The sequence below is a fragment of the Nestor notabilis genome, unplaced genomic scaffold (assembly GCF_000696875.1).
Source record: "Nestor notabilis isolate BGI_N333 unplaced genomic scaffold, ASM69687v1 scaffold15762, whole genome shotgun sequence".
Lineage (NCBI taxonomy): Eukaryota > Metazoa > Chordata > Aves > Psittaciformes > Psittacidae > Nestor > Nestor notabilis.
The window spans coordinates 22,333-40,084 of NW_009919829.1; the positions used below are offsets into that span (position 1 = coordinate 22,333).

A 17,752-nucleotide genomic window follows, 5' to 3' on the forward strand; every position below is an offset into this window, starting at 1 on the left:
GCACCAGTGGAATTTACAACTTAGTGTTTAAAGGAACGCAAGTCCAGCAGAGCAAGCATTCACATTAATGAGAAGCCCCACCCTTGTTGCCACCTTTGTTGTCACCCTTTTTGCCACATTTGTCAGGGAAGGCAAAAATTGATTACTCATTTCAGAGTTTTAAGCTGCTTGTTGGGATGCTGGGGAATTTCAGAATTTGTCTATGTGCTATGTTCTGTGCATAGATAAAACACAATGTTGGCTTTCTTATTTTCTGAGCATTAAATCCACATGGACTGTTATTTCAAACCAGGGGAAAAACAAATAAATCTCAATTTCCTCATTCTGAAATATGTTCTTTCATTTTATTATTTTTTTTCTTAATGCAGAAACTGCAAACAAAAGCAATGTAGTGACAGCCAGTACTGCTATTCAACTTCTGGATGACAGAAAATCTCCAGTAGTTGCAGGTAAAATTGTTGTAGTTTGTTCAATTTTTTTAAAGCAGGTTATGAGTTCACCACTTTCTCTTCTAGGTTAGCAGTAATTTAATATAGGAATACCATCTTTTAAGAAGAGAGGAGAAGGAAAAGATATAGTTGCACCTGTAAGATATAGTTGAATGATAGTGTAGAGAACACTTAATGCCTCCTCTCCCTAAGACTATCCAAGCTCCCTGTGAGCTGTGGAGTTTGACTTAATGGAAACAAACAATATCAATGAAGCATTTTTAGTAGACACAATTCTAGTATCATCATAAATCAAAGTATATTATGCTAAGGAAAAAGAAATATAAGAAAGGACTATCTGGTGTGTAAATGTTCCACACACTCTTCAGGTGTAAAGATCCTAGCCTATAAAAACTGATACAAAGCAGTCATTTGTGTAAATCATCAGAGCTGTGATTTGATCAGAGCATATAAATTGAATAATGAAGCTCTGCAGTCTACCAGTCAAGAGTATAACAGTACCTAAAGACTAAAAGGTGAAGTTTGACAACTACAGATTAGAGATAAAACAGACAGATGAAACGAGAAAATAAAAAAAAAGTAATTTTGAAGTTGTTGGACATTCCTCACTCGAGACCAGATGCTTTTCTGAACAGTTTTCCCTGGTACCCAATGGTTACTGATTTTGAAGAAATAATTAATTTAGACAAGTCTTATGGTTTATTATGCCAGAAACCAGCTCTCTTATTTCAGGGAAAATTAAATACCTACTACACAAAGCAAGAACCATCCTATTTTTCTCATATTTAAAATATGATTTAAAAGGCAGTAAGACACAGTGAATACTGAAAGAGCAAGAATGTGACAGATAATTGGGAAATCTCTAATCTGTTTTCTCAAACACAGAATATCTCCACTGATAATAATAGGTTTCACAGGGTCAGTGGGAAAGTACCCTCTGACTCCAGTTTGCGTGAATACATTCTTCACAACTTACTGAACTCTTTTGTAAGATAACAGGAAAACTTAGTTATGACTCTGTACTTCTATTAAGCATAAACCAGCAATTATAAACTAATGATAATGCAGATTATCTGAAAGTTGCTGAAGAAGTAATTAAGAGTTTTTGTTGTACAATGAAGAAGGTTTACATTATTTCTAGAATGCTCCATCATGTGGAGTTAGTAAAAGGCTTGTTGTGCAGTTTACCATCATGTGCAGGGTTACTAGGCATCCTAATGTTTTTGGTTTTACTCAATTCTGTTTGCAATTTAGTGTTGACTTCAAGGAGGTATTGCATGTAACCTACTCTAATACTGTGTCAACAATTTGGGGGTTTTTTAGTAGTAATTGTAAATGAGAGAGGCAGATGTTGCTTCCTTTTCCTCAGTAATTTTGTTGAATATTGAACATTCAAAATTACTTGGGTCCTATACTTTCTATCTAAAATAAAGACAGGGTCTTCAATGATTTTTAATACCAAAGCATATAAAAGATTTCTATGATACCTGTAAATGCATATTGCCATGAAAATTATGAGCAGTGTATTTACACTGAAGCACATAAGTATTTTTTCATTTTTTTACTTCTGTAAACTTCAGAAACTGTGTGCTAGATATATTTTTTTCAGTCTGAAGCCGTTTTAGGAATTAGCTTTGAATAATTCCCTCTTGTATGGTTGCATGCTTTCTGTTTGTGGGTCGGTTTGGTTTCTTGGGTGGGGGAAGCCTCTTTGGATCTGTACAAACCATTTTCCGTGAAACTATCACTCAGCCAGCTACAGCCATGCAGAGACAAATACGTGCATTATTCTTGTCCTTTTAAATGCAACTTGTCAGCCCTACCTTTTCCATCAGAAAATTTTCAATAAAGTACCCAGCATCTAGTTAATTTTTTAGGCTTTCTAATGAGGTTGACAATATTCCGTTTTAAACAAAATGGATTTGGAGGGAGAAACTGGAGCAGAGGTAAATGGGAGAAGTTTTTATTAGCCAGACTTGGGAGAGTAAAGTAGGATTATGGGTAACTTTTTCAAATACCTACATCGAAGTTCACATTTGGCCAAAAAATCTCATTTTAATTTGTGTGAAATAAGTATTCCTCATCCCCATTTGGTTTGAGTGGATTACAGAAAGTAGCAGGATGGGATACACATTTTATGTAAAATTATTCTATTCTCTAGAGGGATTTGACTGAAAATGAAGTTCTGCCAGAATGTTGTTTATTACAGACAACTACAAGAGTTTAAAACTGGCAGAGGGAAACTAGAACATTATAAAATGGAAACCTGAGTTTCTAAGGAGAGGGGGGATAAGAAACAAATCCAACTCTTACTACAAAATCTTCATCCTCTTCTATTTTCTTTATATATGTACATATATATATATTTATTTGTTAATTCTGTTTTTGCAGGAAAACACCAGTTATACCACACTTCATATGCCAATCTAAACTAAGGCTTATTGCAAGTAGGGGAGACTCAGCTCTTTAGTACATGCAAAAAATCCTAAAATCAATGAGTCTCCAGACTTACCACAGAGAACTTAAGCGTTGTTGCTGCTGTTTCACCATCTGTACCTACTGATAGCAGTTGACTGTCAGAACGTTTTTGCTTATTGGCAAAACCCATGTCATTTGCTTTTAAGCAATCTCTGTCTTTCAATTAAATTTTGGGGGGGTGGGGTGTGTTTTTTGCCTTTTTTTTTTTTACTTAAGTGAATGCAAATTTCCGTAGAAAGTGTGGAAGAAGGAGATAAGCCTTTAATATGTGTGTAGTTTCATTTATTATTTATTACTGTTTATACAGAGTTCAATTTATTTGCAGGAGAGAAAGGGACAGTTGTACTGAATGTAGGTGAGTTTTTTAGATTTGAACACATTTACTCTCAAAATTGCTATATCTTAGTGTTCTCTATGACCATCCCTCCTGTGTCAAGTTTACACTGAAATGTTAAATTTCTTCCAACTGTCCATATTCCAATGTGAAGGAGAATACAAGATGTTGGAATTTTATTTTCTATTCTTCTCAACATGTCCATGGCAGGGGGGTTGGAACTGGATGATCTTAAGGTCCTTTCCAACCCTAACTATTCTATGATGCTATGAACATGATCTAAAAAATATAGAATCACCCTAGTCTTGAAATTCCATGAGATTCATATGAGATCAGTATACCTTTTGGTGACCAAGATGAAGCCAGTCAATATAGGCTATCTGAAGTTAGGTGGTAGTAATTTAGCTATTAAAAATGAGGCACATTAAGACTGAATTATGTGTGAAAAGCAATATATTTCAAGCTAACTGTTGATGGAATTCAGCATAACAATCTTGTATTTTTTGATATTGCATGATGAGTGAACTCATTTCAGGTCCTTTATCTGAATCTCTGCTTCCAAGTAGTAAATATGTGGGCATCTGGATAAGTGAGGCATAGAATTTGTATATGTTACATACTTGTTTTATTTCCATTTTTTTGGGGGTGGGGAAAGGTGATGGTTTCATCATTTTGATTTTGTTTAAAATAAATTTTTAAAGATTCTGCTCACCAAGACATTTCTGGCAAGAGATGGGGACAGAAGCAAACAAATGAAAGTCATCATGGATTAAAGCAGGCTGTAAAAAATGAAAAATGTTTCTTTCTTGAGATTTTTGAGTGTTGAGAGAGTACATGAACCTTCATATATGTACTTCCTTAAAGGTGCATTTTAGCTCAAAAGCTAGAGTACAATATAGGACCTTAAAAGACCTTTGTCTTGAAAGATGCCATTGCTGTTCACAGAAAACATGAAAATTAGACCCTTGGATGTTTAATTAGAGATAGCCGAACTGACACAATCTTCTTAGGGCAAAAATTCATTAAAGAACACTGAAGAAAATGTCTAAATGTCTGATGAAAATTGTCAAGACTTCTTAACTTTCCTTTGTAGCAAAAGCAGAACCTGGAATTTCAAGCCTCATTGAAAAAAGTCCATAGCAGTGCTTAGTAAAAAGCTCTGGACACCTAGTCAGAAGAATGAAGAATTGAGTCATACAAAGGCAGTGTCTTCAGTCTCACAGTCATTTGAAATTTAGAGGTTGCAGGAGATATAGTTCATTTTTGTTTAGTAACAAAAAAAAAAAAATAAAGAGAAAGCTTGTAACTTTAGAAACTAAGTACAGTTTTTCCTTAATTCTTTTATGCCTATTTTTGTGCAGAATATTTGTATACATGTGTGGTTGAGGTTGGAATCAAAGTCTTGAGATCATCTAGTCCAATCTCAGTGGAATAAATCTTCAGCAGAATCTTGAGCTAGGACAGGGTACCCAGAACTGTGTCCAGACAGGTCTTGAATTTCTCCACAGATGGAGAAGCTGCACTCTTTCTGGGAAACCTCTTCCAGGGTTTTACCACCCTGGTAAAGTGTTTTCTCTTTCTTTTGAAACCAGGTCTGTGTGGCAAAGAATTATGCAAATTTGTGACAGTAAGACCATGAAGTGTGCCTGCATTTGTAGTAGTGCAGGACATAGAACAGCAGCATGATACCGTGTGAATACGAGTCCTTCTAAAGATTAGTAAGATTACCAAGTATCTGTATATCTGTCTATATATCTGGCTATGCTGTCAGTTGCAAAGGACACATTTGAAAAATAAGCATATAAAAAGATGGTGCTACTCCGAAACCTAGTTTGAATGTCATCAGCATGTTCATTCCACAATAGAAAATGGTTTAAAATTATTGGATATAGCTAGGTACGTTAACTAGATAGGAAAAACACGGGGGTTTATTACTATTGCCATCTATCGATAAAAATGTAGAATTGCAAAGAAGTTTGTTTCTATTGTACTAAAGAACATCTAAATAAGTTATATATTTATTTTCTACCAAAATATTTTATATATAATCAGTTTTGTTTTGGACTTCTTATTTATCAAAGTTGAAATAAAGACACAGAAAACACTCAGTGGGTGCTCCCTGCACAGATGTTTTTCTGTGGTCTCTCAATCAAAATCAAGTAATATTTTAATTTGCTCTTTTTAAAAACATAAAACACTTTACCAATAGAGTCATTCCTGTAGTTTATGAAGAGAGAATGTCCTCATTGCTCTATGTCAACTTAACTGGAATAATAGATTAACAGAAGCTTAATGTAGCTAAATTAGAAATGAAAATACTCCAGTAATCTGAAGATTTCTCGTATTCAGCGTAATTCTGGAAAGAAAAGAAATCCATGTTATTCTTATGTACAGGCATCTTTACAGTCATTTTCTCTCAAAGAAGAGTGATTGCCTAGGATGTGCATTCAAGCGTTGCCATAGCTCTGTGAATCTACCCTGACTTATTCTTTTCTGCTGAAGCTACATAAAAAGAATGATTGCAGTAATTCCTGTTTAGACAGAAGAAAAAATCAGTACAGAAGGAGCTCTGTTTTTATTCACAGTTGTAAGCTTCTTGATTGGTGTTTTTGTTTTTCTTCTATGTGTTAAGCATTTCTCATACAGATGGCCTGAAGATCAGACACTTGCAGAATCTTTCATGGAGAAGGTTATCGAAAAGTCTATAGCTCTTGTGAGAATACTACACCCATAAGGATCAGATTCTGCCATTCATGAATATGTTGAATAATAGTTGTAGTACGTAGTCCTTTCAAGAGAACAGATTTACTGTTAATTAAGGATGGCCGTTTTTTTCTCACAGCTATTGTATTCTGCTACCAAGCAGTAAAAACTGAAAAGCAAACAGGAGATACCTTTCTACCACCCATGATTCATATCTTTATATAGTATCTTGTCTTTATATAGGTATGTGACACAGAAGGCTCCAGGGACTGTTCTTAAATATGTGGCAGGTGTATTTAATTCCATAGTAGATGGTGCCATAACACAAGGTCGTGATAAGTGTAAATTACTCCCTGTTCTCTGCCACACAGCAATGCTGTGAGACTAATTTCTCATGTAAGAAATTTCTTGGAAAGAAGCATGTCCATATGGCTTAGCAGAGTAAAAGAAACACCTGCTATTGATTTCTGCTAAAACTGTAGATCATGCGTGTTACTTTATGTGGATATTATTTATATTTCAATATACACCAAAATATATATTTAAAATACATTAAGCAGAGCTTTGTAGTCAGATATAGGTGTAACTGAATTTGAAGAAAAGGCAGCCTGACTCCAACTCTTCTAGTCACTGACAGTTTGATTTTAAATGCTTTCACTGAAAATTCTTATTACATAAACAAGGAATATTATGTTTTATACTGGCAAACAAATTGTTCTAAGTAAAGCCAGGATCCAGTATTTAACTTTTCAAAGCTGATCCTTTATTTTTATAACCAGTCCATGTAAAAGTTCTAGGTTTTTTTCTCCAAACCCTGGTTAGAGAGAGATTTTTACAAGTGTCATCATCCATCATCTTCATTGTTCTCCTTTTAATGTCATTTTAAGAATAAACATTAGTATAACAAGTTCAGTTATTCCATGTTAAATATTCCTAAAAGCACTTAGGTACTTTGAATGACACAATTTTAATTAGACACTCCTTTTTGTTTCCCATCCATAAGCTAAAGCAGGTCAACCTTTACAGAACAACAATTTGAAAGGAAAGGTTGTGGATATACTAGTTTTCCTGTAACTGAGGCTTCTGGTGATCTGGGCTTTAGGTAGGGAATATTCTTTTGTAATTTCATGGAGGAAAATGTGCGCATTGTATCAGAAAAGAAATACCTTTAGAAAAATTTTGTTCTTAGTTCCCTTAGTTCCCTGTGTGTTATATATATATACACATATATATATGCGTGTGTGTTATATATATATTTTATATATGTGTGTGTTATATATATATGCACGCACACACACAAGGAAACTATATATATATATATATAACACACACACAAGGGAACTAAGATAGATATATATATATATATAGATATAGAGAGATATATATATCTCTCCATGTGTTGCATAAACGTGACCTCAAAAATCCATTCAGGTTTTAAGTTTTTTTTTTAATGAATTGAAGTGGAGTTTGCATGCACATTTCTCTTTAAACAACATTCCAGAACATGCTGTGAAAGAGTGACTCCCAATAATTTAGTAATTAGTTTGAACTATTGATATTTTTAGGAGAGACATACTGTAAATGCTTCACAGATAGTTAAATCTGCTATTGTTACAATAGCCCATAGAGTAAATATATCTACTCTGTGCTGCTTTTACTTTTTTCTTTTTTCTTTGTTTTTTCTCATTTTTTTGGTATTACTGTATTATTAAAAAGATTTAAGCAAATGTCATTGTCATATACAGTCCTTAAAATTTATGGTACCATCTATAAAATTGCATTTTAGTATGAAGGCCTAAGGGAAAATGAATATGTCATCATAATGACACACCAACCGAATTTTTGAGGCATTCTAAAATAGATGTTTTCCTTGTCAGGCAAGACAGTGATTTACTTAATCTTTACTCCACATTATAAGCCACAGAAGATTATATTCAGCAGTAGCATTTAGTAAATCCCTCAAAATGCTTTTCATGCATTGGTGGAAAACCACTGGTTTATGTTTTTCCGGAGTTTCTTGTTAATTTTGAGTATTATCTTTGTATTCATAAATCTAATATTAGTATGTAGACTAATGTTTTCAGTTTCAGGAAAATTGAAATGTGTATTTGTACAGTCTGACATTAAACAACTCACAGACTTAGGTTAGGAGCCATGACTTAGGAAATATGGTTTGTTAGGTAATGCACAGAGAAAGGTAAGCTCCTCCACAGGATGCTTCAGAGCATGTGGCAAAATCCTGCCTCCACTGGCTGAACAGGGAATCTGAAGTTAGACAGCATATTCACAACCGTTTGCACATTTTTATTTATATGTATTTGTTCTCAATTCATTTTATCATAGAGAATTAGGGAGTTGAGTAATTGAATAACTTTTTAAGGTGGTTCTCAGCTAGTGTTGGCTTGAAAATTTAACCCCTATTTATCTAATTCTTGGGCTTTCCTCACCACTTGTTCTCAGAGAATCTGGGGCACTGAAGGGTGAATTAGAACAGTATCCCAACGTGTATAGTATTAACATGTGTAGTAAATTACATAGAGCATCCTGCTCTTTGCTTCTGCACTTCTGCTTTGCCACTGGGATCTCTTGTTTGCTTGACTGGGTTTTAGTACTATGTAATTTGGTCAGGGAGAAGATCCTTGTGATCTAGTAGCAATCAACTTCTAGGTACATTTTGCAGAACAAGGCAGCAGATAAGCTGTCAGGTGCCTTTGAAAACTTCAAATAATGTTGTGCCAGTATGAAGCTGCAATCATGTAGCATGTGACTACATTAATACTAGTTTAAGTACTGTAGATTAATTTATTTTCCTACCACTAGACTGTATTTCCAAATATTAACAGTGTTTTCTCATGTGTTTGGTGAGTCTTGAAATGAGGATGGCAGTCTTACACAGAAAGTCCAACATATAGTGTGCATAGCCCTGAAACACTGGGGGTTCCCTCTCTAATCAGTAAGAGAGAGCAAGTGCAGCTTTCAGTGGAGAAAGTTACAAAGTATGTAGTTGTTGGTTTGCTTATTATGGGCTTTTAATTCATACTCCTTCACTGCTGTTGTGGCTTACTGCCATATCCAGATGATTGATATTGCTATCTACCTCATCTGGGTTGCATACAGTCACATTTCAGGTAATAGAAAGCCTGGAAAGTACCACTCTTATGGCTATTATTACTATGACACTTTCAGCCAAGTGGAAAAATCAAAGTTGTAGAAATAGTGGTACTTTCTGGATGCTTAATTAAAGCCTTCCTTCTTCGTATTCTGGCCAGCAAAGATAGATGGTTATTAGTAGGCAACAGTTGTTTGGGTTTTTTTTGTTAATGTTGTTAATGATAGATAAGCTATGTATAATGTCACTAAATGTTCTACTTTGATATTCAAGAAGAGGGATCCTCATTTTGTTTGGACGTTGTATTAATAGGGAATAATGAAGCCGAATTCTGATTGACTTTTTGCAAGCTCGGGGTGGAAAGACATATGGCAAGCAAACATGTTTCAGTTTAGCTTTGTTTCTTTCAATATAGATACTAAAGATATTTCCTGTAAAGAATATTGGCATATCATAATTTTTACTCTCTGTTCTAAATCAAAATTTTAGAAAGCCTCTTTGTCTGAAAACAGACGATTATGATGAGCCTCTTTATAAAACACAGGAACACAACAGTATGTCTACTTTCTCTGTCTTTGTAAATACCTTGCAGAGTAGCATGTCCTGATATTTTGTTGACTTTTGAGGGGAAAAGTGTTTTTCACAGAGACTAGGAAAAAATACTGTGTTCACTATAATACCTCTCATGAGATTGCTGGTAAAACAACAAAGCTTTCTCAGGAACCTTTATCTGAAAAATAAATCTGTGCAGACAACTTATTTCAGCAGCAGATGTCCATTGCTAAGCTTTACAAATTAAGGGCAGATCTGTGGGGAATCCTTAGATCTCCAGTCTTCCACTTGTTGTAGTCAATAATTGTTTTGGACAATAAATTGTGCCTTTTATCTGTGTTTTTCAGTAGCTGAACATTGTTTCCTCTACTGAAAAAGAAATAATTTTGCACTTATTGAATCAATACTTTTCTCTGTTGAATGTCTGCTATTAACTTATCACAAATAACTGAATTTGTTAATTGCAAACACATTTGGAAATCTTACATATACTTATATAAACCTTAAATATAAATTTCTCTGTGATTTTTTGTTGGGATTTTTGTTTGGTGGTTTTGTGGGTTTTTTTTTCTTCTTTCTTTAACAAATTTTTCATGGATTGCTTTGCTCTACTCCCATAGCAAAGTGAACTAATGGAAGTATGAGATATTTTACTTTCTGGCAGAACTCCATATCAATTTTTACAGCCTTATGTATATGTGAAAATCCCCAAAGCATCTTAAATGTGAGTAGGAAAGAGTTTCTTTAAATGATGTTGTGCCCTTGATTCCCTCTTCCTCAGTTTTTTGGGGTTTTTTTTGTTTGCTTGTTTGGTTTTGGTTTTGGTTTGGTTTTTCGTTTGTTTGGTTTTTTTTTTGGTCTTACTGTAAGGAAAGCCTGAAAGCTCTTTATTGATAGAACTGTTTTTTAAGGACTTAGAAGATTCTTGGCTTGTTCCAGACTAGGAAATATCAATACATTTCTTGTTTTTCCTTTGCTTGAAGATATCAGGAGTGGGAACTTATTTGCATTGCTGTATCCGAGCCTATTAGAGACACCATGGGTGAAATCTCTCTGGAGGTCAGAGGTTTATAAGCTTTCTTTGTAGGATCTACAGTTTGGGTGCAAGTGTGCTTATTTTAGGTTGTCACCATTAGAAAAGCACTGATTTGGCATGGCTCAGAACTCTTTTTTTTGGCCCATGGGCAATAAGATCCTATCCTGTATTACTTCAGTCTTCTCTATCTGAAAAACTATTCCATTTGTTGCAATAACATTTTACAAAGCAAAATATAAAATGTAGAAAATGTAGATCTACACACTCAAATGACAACTCTGAAAATAGATTATTCATTAAGCTTTACTGAATATTTAAAAGAAAAAAGCAACTTGCTTCTAAGATACATTGTCAAGAGATCAGATTTAAAAAGCCCAAATATAAATCTTCTATAAATTCTGTTCTGATGATGTCTCAGCTGAAGCAATGTGCCCAATCTAGGGTACCACATTTTAACAAAATGTAGAAGAACAGAAAAGGTTCAAGGGAATGCAGGGGGGAAAAAAAGGAAAAAAGAAATAAAAAGGGGTTTGGAAAATGTGGCATTACAAGAAAACTTAAAACAGCTTGGTTTATTTAGTTCAGGACAGAGAAGAATGAACAGAGTCAAATAAGAATATGAAGTACTTAGCAGTTAAAAAAAAGGACAGACAGTAATTGATTGTTTTCAATGTCTGCTAGATTTAGATTAAAACTGAGATGCTTAATTTTATCTGTACATGAAAGGAACTGCAGATGCAGGAATGAGCTTTCATATTTAGGTTGCAATTATTACTAAGTAGATAAGAGCAGGGGTTACATGACTCCTGCCATATAGCCCATTACTCAGTTGAGGCCATTAGCTACAGAACTTGATCTTGGAAAACATCTGTTGGAAGGAGAGTAGAATGCCACGGCACAGCTTCTTTTGCACTTACTGGAGGCTGGTACTCAGCTACTGCCCTCAAGTCCTCTGCCCAATGGAATAAACTGGCAAGATTTTCACTAAAAGTTGAGGTTGCTAAGAAAAGCTCTTAGACTATAAGCATAGTTGATTTCTGCATTAGCTACCTAGACAGGTCTAACCCTGTCACAGCAGAGAGTTAGAAAACACGTTAGACATCTGTCAAAGACAGCCTTATATATATTTTATCTAGTCTTGGAAAACGTAGAGGGAGTTGCTGATCTCTGTTGGTTGCATTAAAATAATTTCTAAGAATTATTAAAAAAAAATACTTCTGCGCATTCAAAATATTCTTTCTGTTCTAAACTACTCAAGTGGTTTTGGCTGTGATTTCCTCTGATGGCAAAACTGCACTGCAGAAAGTTAGGGTGGACCCTTGAATGAATTCAGCTGAATGTTCTCTCTGTGAAAGGGAATGTGTAAACATGCACCTATATTATTCGCCTACTGAAGGGCAGCACTGTGATGGGAGCTGCATCTGCAGTCATGATATTTGCAAAATGGAACATTTGTGTGTGGATTTGGGAATAAGAAGCTTCAGAAATGTCTGTAGCAAGCATATATGCCAGCAGAATAATGGGTATTGTCTCCTCCTATATGCTGTATGTGCTCATTCAGTGCTCATGTCTGAAAGAGCATAGCATTTCTTCTTTCCTCAGCATTTTCTCAGCTCTCTTCTTTCTTCCCCATCAACTAATTTAAAAATTATATGTGATAGTTAACAAGGTACTTCCTATTTTGTAATTTACAGATGTAATGTTTAATTGCTGTCTTCTAGGGCAGACTGGATGGTCAAAAACATGTATTTGAAAGTGTTTTTAACACATTTAAGTTATCAGTATGGACTCTCCAGTTCTAAAATGGATTGTGAATTGTACTTCTGGATACATACCAGGTATTCTAAGATCTTAAAATATAGTGAATCTTTTGTAGCTATTTCGTATTTTTCAGGACAATAATGTCTTAAGATATATATTCCAAAGAATATACATATATATATATTAAAAAGAAAAAAAAAAAAGGATTCCAGCATTTTAACCGAAGTGAGGCTTTATTTTCAAGAAACCAAAGACAGAAGTAACTCAAGCCAAGGAACTATCAAATGGCTCTTTTTCCTCAGGAGTCCCATGTTGTCTGACCGGGGCCAAATGTTCTCTGTGGTATTTAGCAGTAATTGCAGCATAGGCACAACCATAAACAGCAGCTGCCAACATCATTAGACACACAATTCCACAGACAACTCCAGTTATTACTACAGTGGCAATTGCATGACGCAAACTAACAGGCTTTGGCTTTGGTTTGGGTTCACAGTTTGAACGGCTGTTTTCCCCATGCTCACTGTGATGAGGATGCTTCAGAGAACTTCTGTGCTCAGAGCTATGGTGGTGAATGCTAGGCAGATGAAAGTGAGCTGTCCTTAGAGGGCATGCCCCAAATAGCTCATAGGGAACTTTGAGGAGGTCCTTTCCCTTCCGAATCCCTGGCGCTGAGCAGATAATGCCATCACTTATTCCTCCTGAAAAAAAAACAACAAAAGCAAAAAAAGAAAAACAAGAAAACAACCCAACCAAAACCCAATTTATGGTTTTAAGATTTCATGGTTTCTGAATTATCTTCATGTAAAATTAACAGAAACCTGAAGTACGTTTCTCATTATCTTTGACTTTATCATTTTAAAGATTAATAGTTACATCTTTAAGAACTTTTTATAGTTAGATCAACGGTGAGATTATAACACTTTAACACTCATATAAGAGAGCATTTGTAAGAAGCAATTCATCAGGAATTAAGTTATCTATGACTTTACGGATGTAGAAGTAAAAACCAACAGTGTTAGAAAAGTAAGAACTAAGTCATAGGTGAAAATAAAGAGGTATTGTTAATAGCAAAGTCATTCAATTCAAATTCATACCGTTATTTCTTTATATATAAAGAAATGGAACTTAGTAAAGATTTCCCACTTGTTTGAAATACTCCATGAAATAGTTATTGTTCTGACATCATATGCTAACTGTAATGAAGCAAAGAGAAAGTTCAGTAAATTGTATGTATACATGAGCAATTTTTTGAGTCAAGGCTCATGGTAAGAAAATATATAGAGATCTAAAGGAGTTAGGATTAATCATTCTATTACCCTGCTCAAATGGTAAATTTCATGATTGCCTAGAGCCAGCGTCTGCTCTCTCCCAAAGGATGTTTTTAGTGTAACGGGAAGTCGAGTAGGAAGCCTCAGTCATGGTAAATCACGCAGTTGTTCCTCAGTGTGTAGAGGAACACACACTGAGCCTTCAGGTTTCTAATTAGTCCATACACGACAGCTTTAGGGGTGTAGTGTGTCAAGGAGTCAACAAGGCCAAAACCAGTGTTTACATATTTTTAAAATTTAACTAATCAGCTGAATTTTCTTCCGCTTCTCTGTCTAAAATAACCCACCTTTCAGCTACAGCCAGGCATAGAAATTTTCATCCTGAAAAGACTTTGTCTGAGAAAGTAGTAAATGGACCAAGCTGACATCTGGAGACTAATCCACAAATATTGATGATATTCCAAGGCAGATGCAAGCATAACAGCATGTCTCTTGGTGTCTAATAGCCAAACCCAAAGCATGGTTCAAGACACCTCCAATGGGTTAGTTTGAATGCAGATTTAAATAAATCCTGAAACTGTGATCCTTCTATGGTATTAAGTAACTAAATATGTGTGTTAGGAATAGAAGATTATAGAGTCCCACCTGGACCAAAGCATGCTCTATAAGTGGTTATGAGTATGCATCAAATGTCATTTGCCTGAGCTGGACTGACCTAAAAATACTGAAATCTTTTAGAGTTACATTGGACACAACCATCAATACCTTTACATTCAGACAATGTTTCATCTCTAGAAATGTTTTATTAGGACTTGCAGAAAATACCTGTAGAGCCACAGTACTATTTTGTCATATTTTATCATAACAAGTGATAATTTCTAGATGAAATGGAATCCTAAACTTTCTAAAGATAAATCAGTAGTGATATTAGTCTTGATGTTTACTCTTGTGCATTAGGTAAAAAGCTTTTAAGCAGTAGGTTGGTTTCTAGCAAAAATGTGTCAGTAGAATTAAAGCAAATGTATGTGCATAAGTATACTTGTTATATAATATATATATATGGATATGTATGCATACGCATGACACATATGTATTTCCAGAATGTATCTGTACATTCTATATGATTGTGTGTTCGTATACTTTCCCTCCTTGTGCTAATATGCATAAGATCAGTTAGAGTCTGGTTAAGTGTTTTCATGTGCATTGTATGTAATGAGAAGAATTCCTTACCTCTGTATAAAAAGCTCTCCAGCCACAGTTTCAGGCCAAAGACATTGCAATTACATTGCCAGGGATTATCTTTGAAAAGAACTACTTTCAGGTTTGGAAGTGATTCCAGTAGAACTCTTTCCATTTTCTGAAGTTTGTTATGCTTCACAGACAGCAAAGTTATATTCCCTGTGCTGTTTCCAAAAGTCTCAGGCAAACGTATAATGCTGTTAGATGACAAGTCCAGTTCTTTTAGGTGTGGGAGGAAACTGAAAGTTTTGTTTTCTATGTAGTGAATCATATTTCTAGTTAGGTTTAGAACCTGCAGATACCGTAACTTTTGGAAAGCACCTGGTACCAAACTTGAGAGGGAATTGTTAGACAAGTCTAAGATTTTGAGCAGTGGTGTTCCAGTGAATGCATTTTGGTTGAGTCTCCAAATGCGATTATTCTGCAACTGTAGTATCTGAATTTCGGGAGGTAGATGGGCAGGAATTTCAGTAAATCCTCTATTCTTGCAGTCTGCAGTCTTTGAAGCTGTATGGCATAGGCATTTGTCAGGACATCCATGAGCTCTGTGTATTAACAAGATGACACTCAGAAGCAAAAGCCATATACCTGTATCACAAATTAAAGAAGATTTAAAATGAGTTGAAAATGTTTTGTCTTTTAGCAATATACACGTCATTAACATGGGCAAAGCGTATGCAGCTTAATCATAAACATAGATAGCATAGAATTCATTTATTTTACAATACATTCATTAATTACAGATATTATTGAAGTACTTTTATAATGCAGAATAAAATTAGTGCCGCCATGTTCTTAAAATGAAGAACTTCCCATGGCTTAATATCCTAAGTACAGATTTTTCAGGAGGACTTGCCACCAGCAGAGCAGTGATGCTTGAAGGTAATGCAGTAGATTTTTGAAAGTTATTAAATTGGAATGTTTATCTTTCTGTGATAGTTACAAGTTTAAGCTGTCTTGTGTCAGAAGAATTGCAAGTAGAAGTTTTATTGTTCTGTGTTTTTACTAACTGTACTAACTAAAAAGAATTAAGTCAATGTGCCATCAAAAGAATAACAAGCTTCAAAGACATTGCTATAAAATGAGTTAACAGTGTTGTTTCAGCAATCCAGATTCTGTAAGTTTGTTCTTTAAAGTATCTATATTTATACTTATTAATTCCCTTATCTGAATGCCAGTTGTACTTCCCGTAGATACAATTTTTTATACAACCAGCAATCAGTTGTTAAGAAGCCATTAAAAAGACAAATGAGTGGAGAGAAGTAATTAGTGATAGTTAGCAATTATAATCATCTTCTGCTCCCTGATGTTCAGGTCAGTTTTAACTGAAAAAATAGTATTTTTTACCTTTCATAAGTTGCTAATGATCTTATTTTAAAAACAAGGTGCCACTTAAAGCAATGTGCATATGCACAGCATGAAATTAGAAAAAAAATTATCAGATGATGTAAAATAATTAGTTTTTCTGTGACTAAGAAAGTCAGAATGATAAATCCATTTGTAACATTGTTTTTAAGATGCCTTAAATGATTTTTAACATTTACTCAAATGGTAAAAATGATTATTATTTCAAAATTAAGAATATTTTAATTAGTAACTACTTGCAAACTTTGGAAATAAAAGGACATACTGCTTATTGACTTACAGAAATCAAACATTAATTAGTAATACAAATATATTAAATAACTACGTGATTACGACATTGAATATAACAAATGTATAAATGAAAGTTTTTGAGACTACAGCTTAAGTAACAACCTACTTATTAATTTTCACTCAAAAATGAAGTATTTATATTAACATTCTACATAATCTTCTGCCATACTGAATTCTACACTGTAGAATTCACTTGAAAGAATTCAGCGTTTTTGCAAGTAAGATAAGCAATACTTCTAGTTCGTTACATTGTTCTGCAACAGTTGGCTTCAGAAACTGAGACAGCTTCAATGTAGAGTTAAAATAAACTCTGCTTGGCAAGGAAAAGCTTAAAGAACAGGAAAATTTCATTATTAATATGAGTGCTTTCAATATCTCACCTTTCATTCTGCTTTGCTTGTTCTTCACCTTGCAGAAAGTTCAGTCCGGTTTTCTGATGTAGAACAGTAGCAAACACTTTGTTCTGATTCCCACTTCAGACCTGTAATGTGCTCATCCAGTTTCCTTTCTGTGGCTATTTTTCTTTTTTTCATATATATGGGATCTGTGGCTTGTGAGAGGTGCAACAATTTCTACTGAGTTACTCCATCAGCCTTTGATTTTTTCTTTGTCATCATCATTCCCCCTTAAACCCCCTTCTGTCCATTTATGGCTCTCAGACTTACTCTGCCTTCTAATCATTCAACAGGCCGTGCAAAGAATGCCTGTCAACTCTAACTGGACAGCTGTAACATACGAATAATGACCTGAGAGCCTTGCATTTTTGATTTATTTAATCTGCCTCAAAAGCAAGCCAACAAGAATAAAGCTGCCTTTCTAAATCCAGTATAGTTTCTGAATTATGGCGGATTATTAGCTATGCTGTGTCAATTTTTGCTAGATCAGATGACTCTGAACGTGGATTCTCATTATCCTGGGCTGTGACTGGAGGCAGTGGAGTGTATAATATCACTACAGATAGGTCTGTGGCTTGATGACATGGTTTTGACAGTGCACTTGTTTGCTCTTCTAAGCTTATTCATCTGACATCCATTAGTTTTGCTGACAGGATTTTCTTGCATGGAAACACAGGGCTGGTGGCTTCTTCCATGAAAATGGCATACATACTGGTATGGTCACCAGGAATACTGAACAAATTAATTTACTTTCGAAGATATTGGAAAGAAA

The 17,752-nt window shown here is 34.6% G+C and overlaps 1 protein-coding gene across 1 annotated transcript; it reads right to left on the reverse strand.

Annotated features, from left to right (window-relative positions):
* Window positions 1–12,686: 12,686 nt before the first annotated feature.
* On the reverse strand, window positions 12,687–15,517 carry LRTM1 (leucine-rich repeats and transmembrane domains 1; the record flags this gene model as incomplete). The annotated part of the gene is made up of 3 exons (XM_010010418.1): window positions 12,687–13,120; window positions 14,921–15,157; window positions 15,230–15,517. Coding segments are annotated over 3 exons (959 nt in total), but the record flags the coding sequence as incomplete, so codon positions are not given.
* Window positions 15,518–17,752: the final 2,235 nt, after the last annotated feature.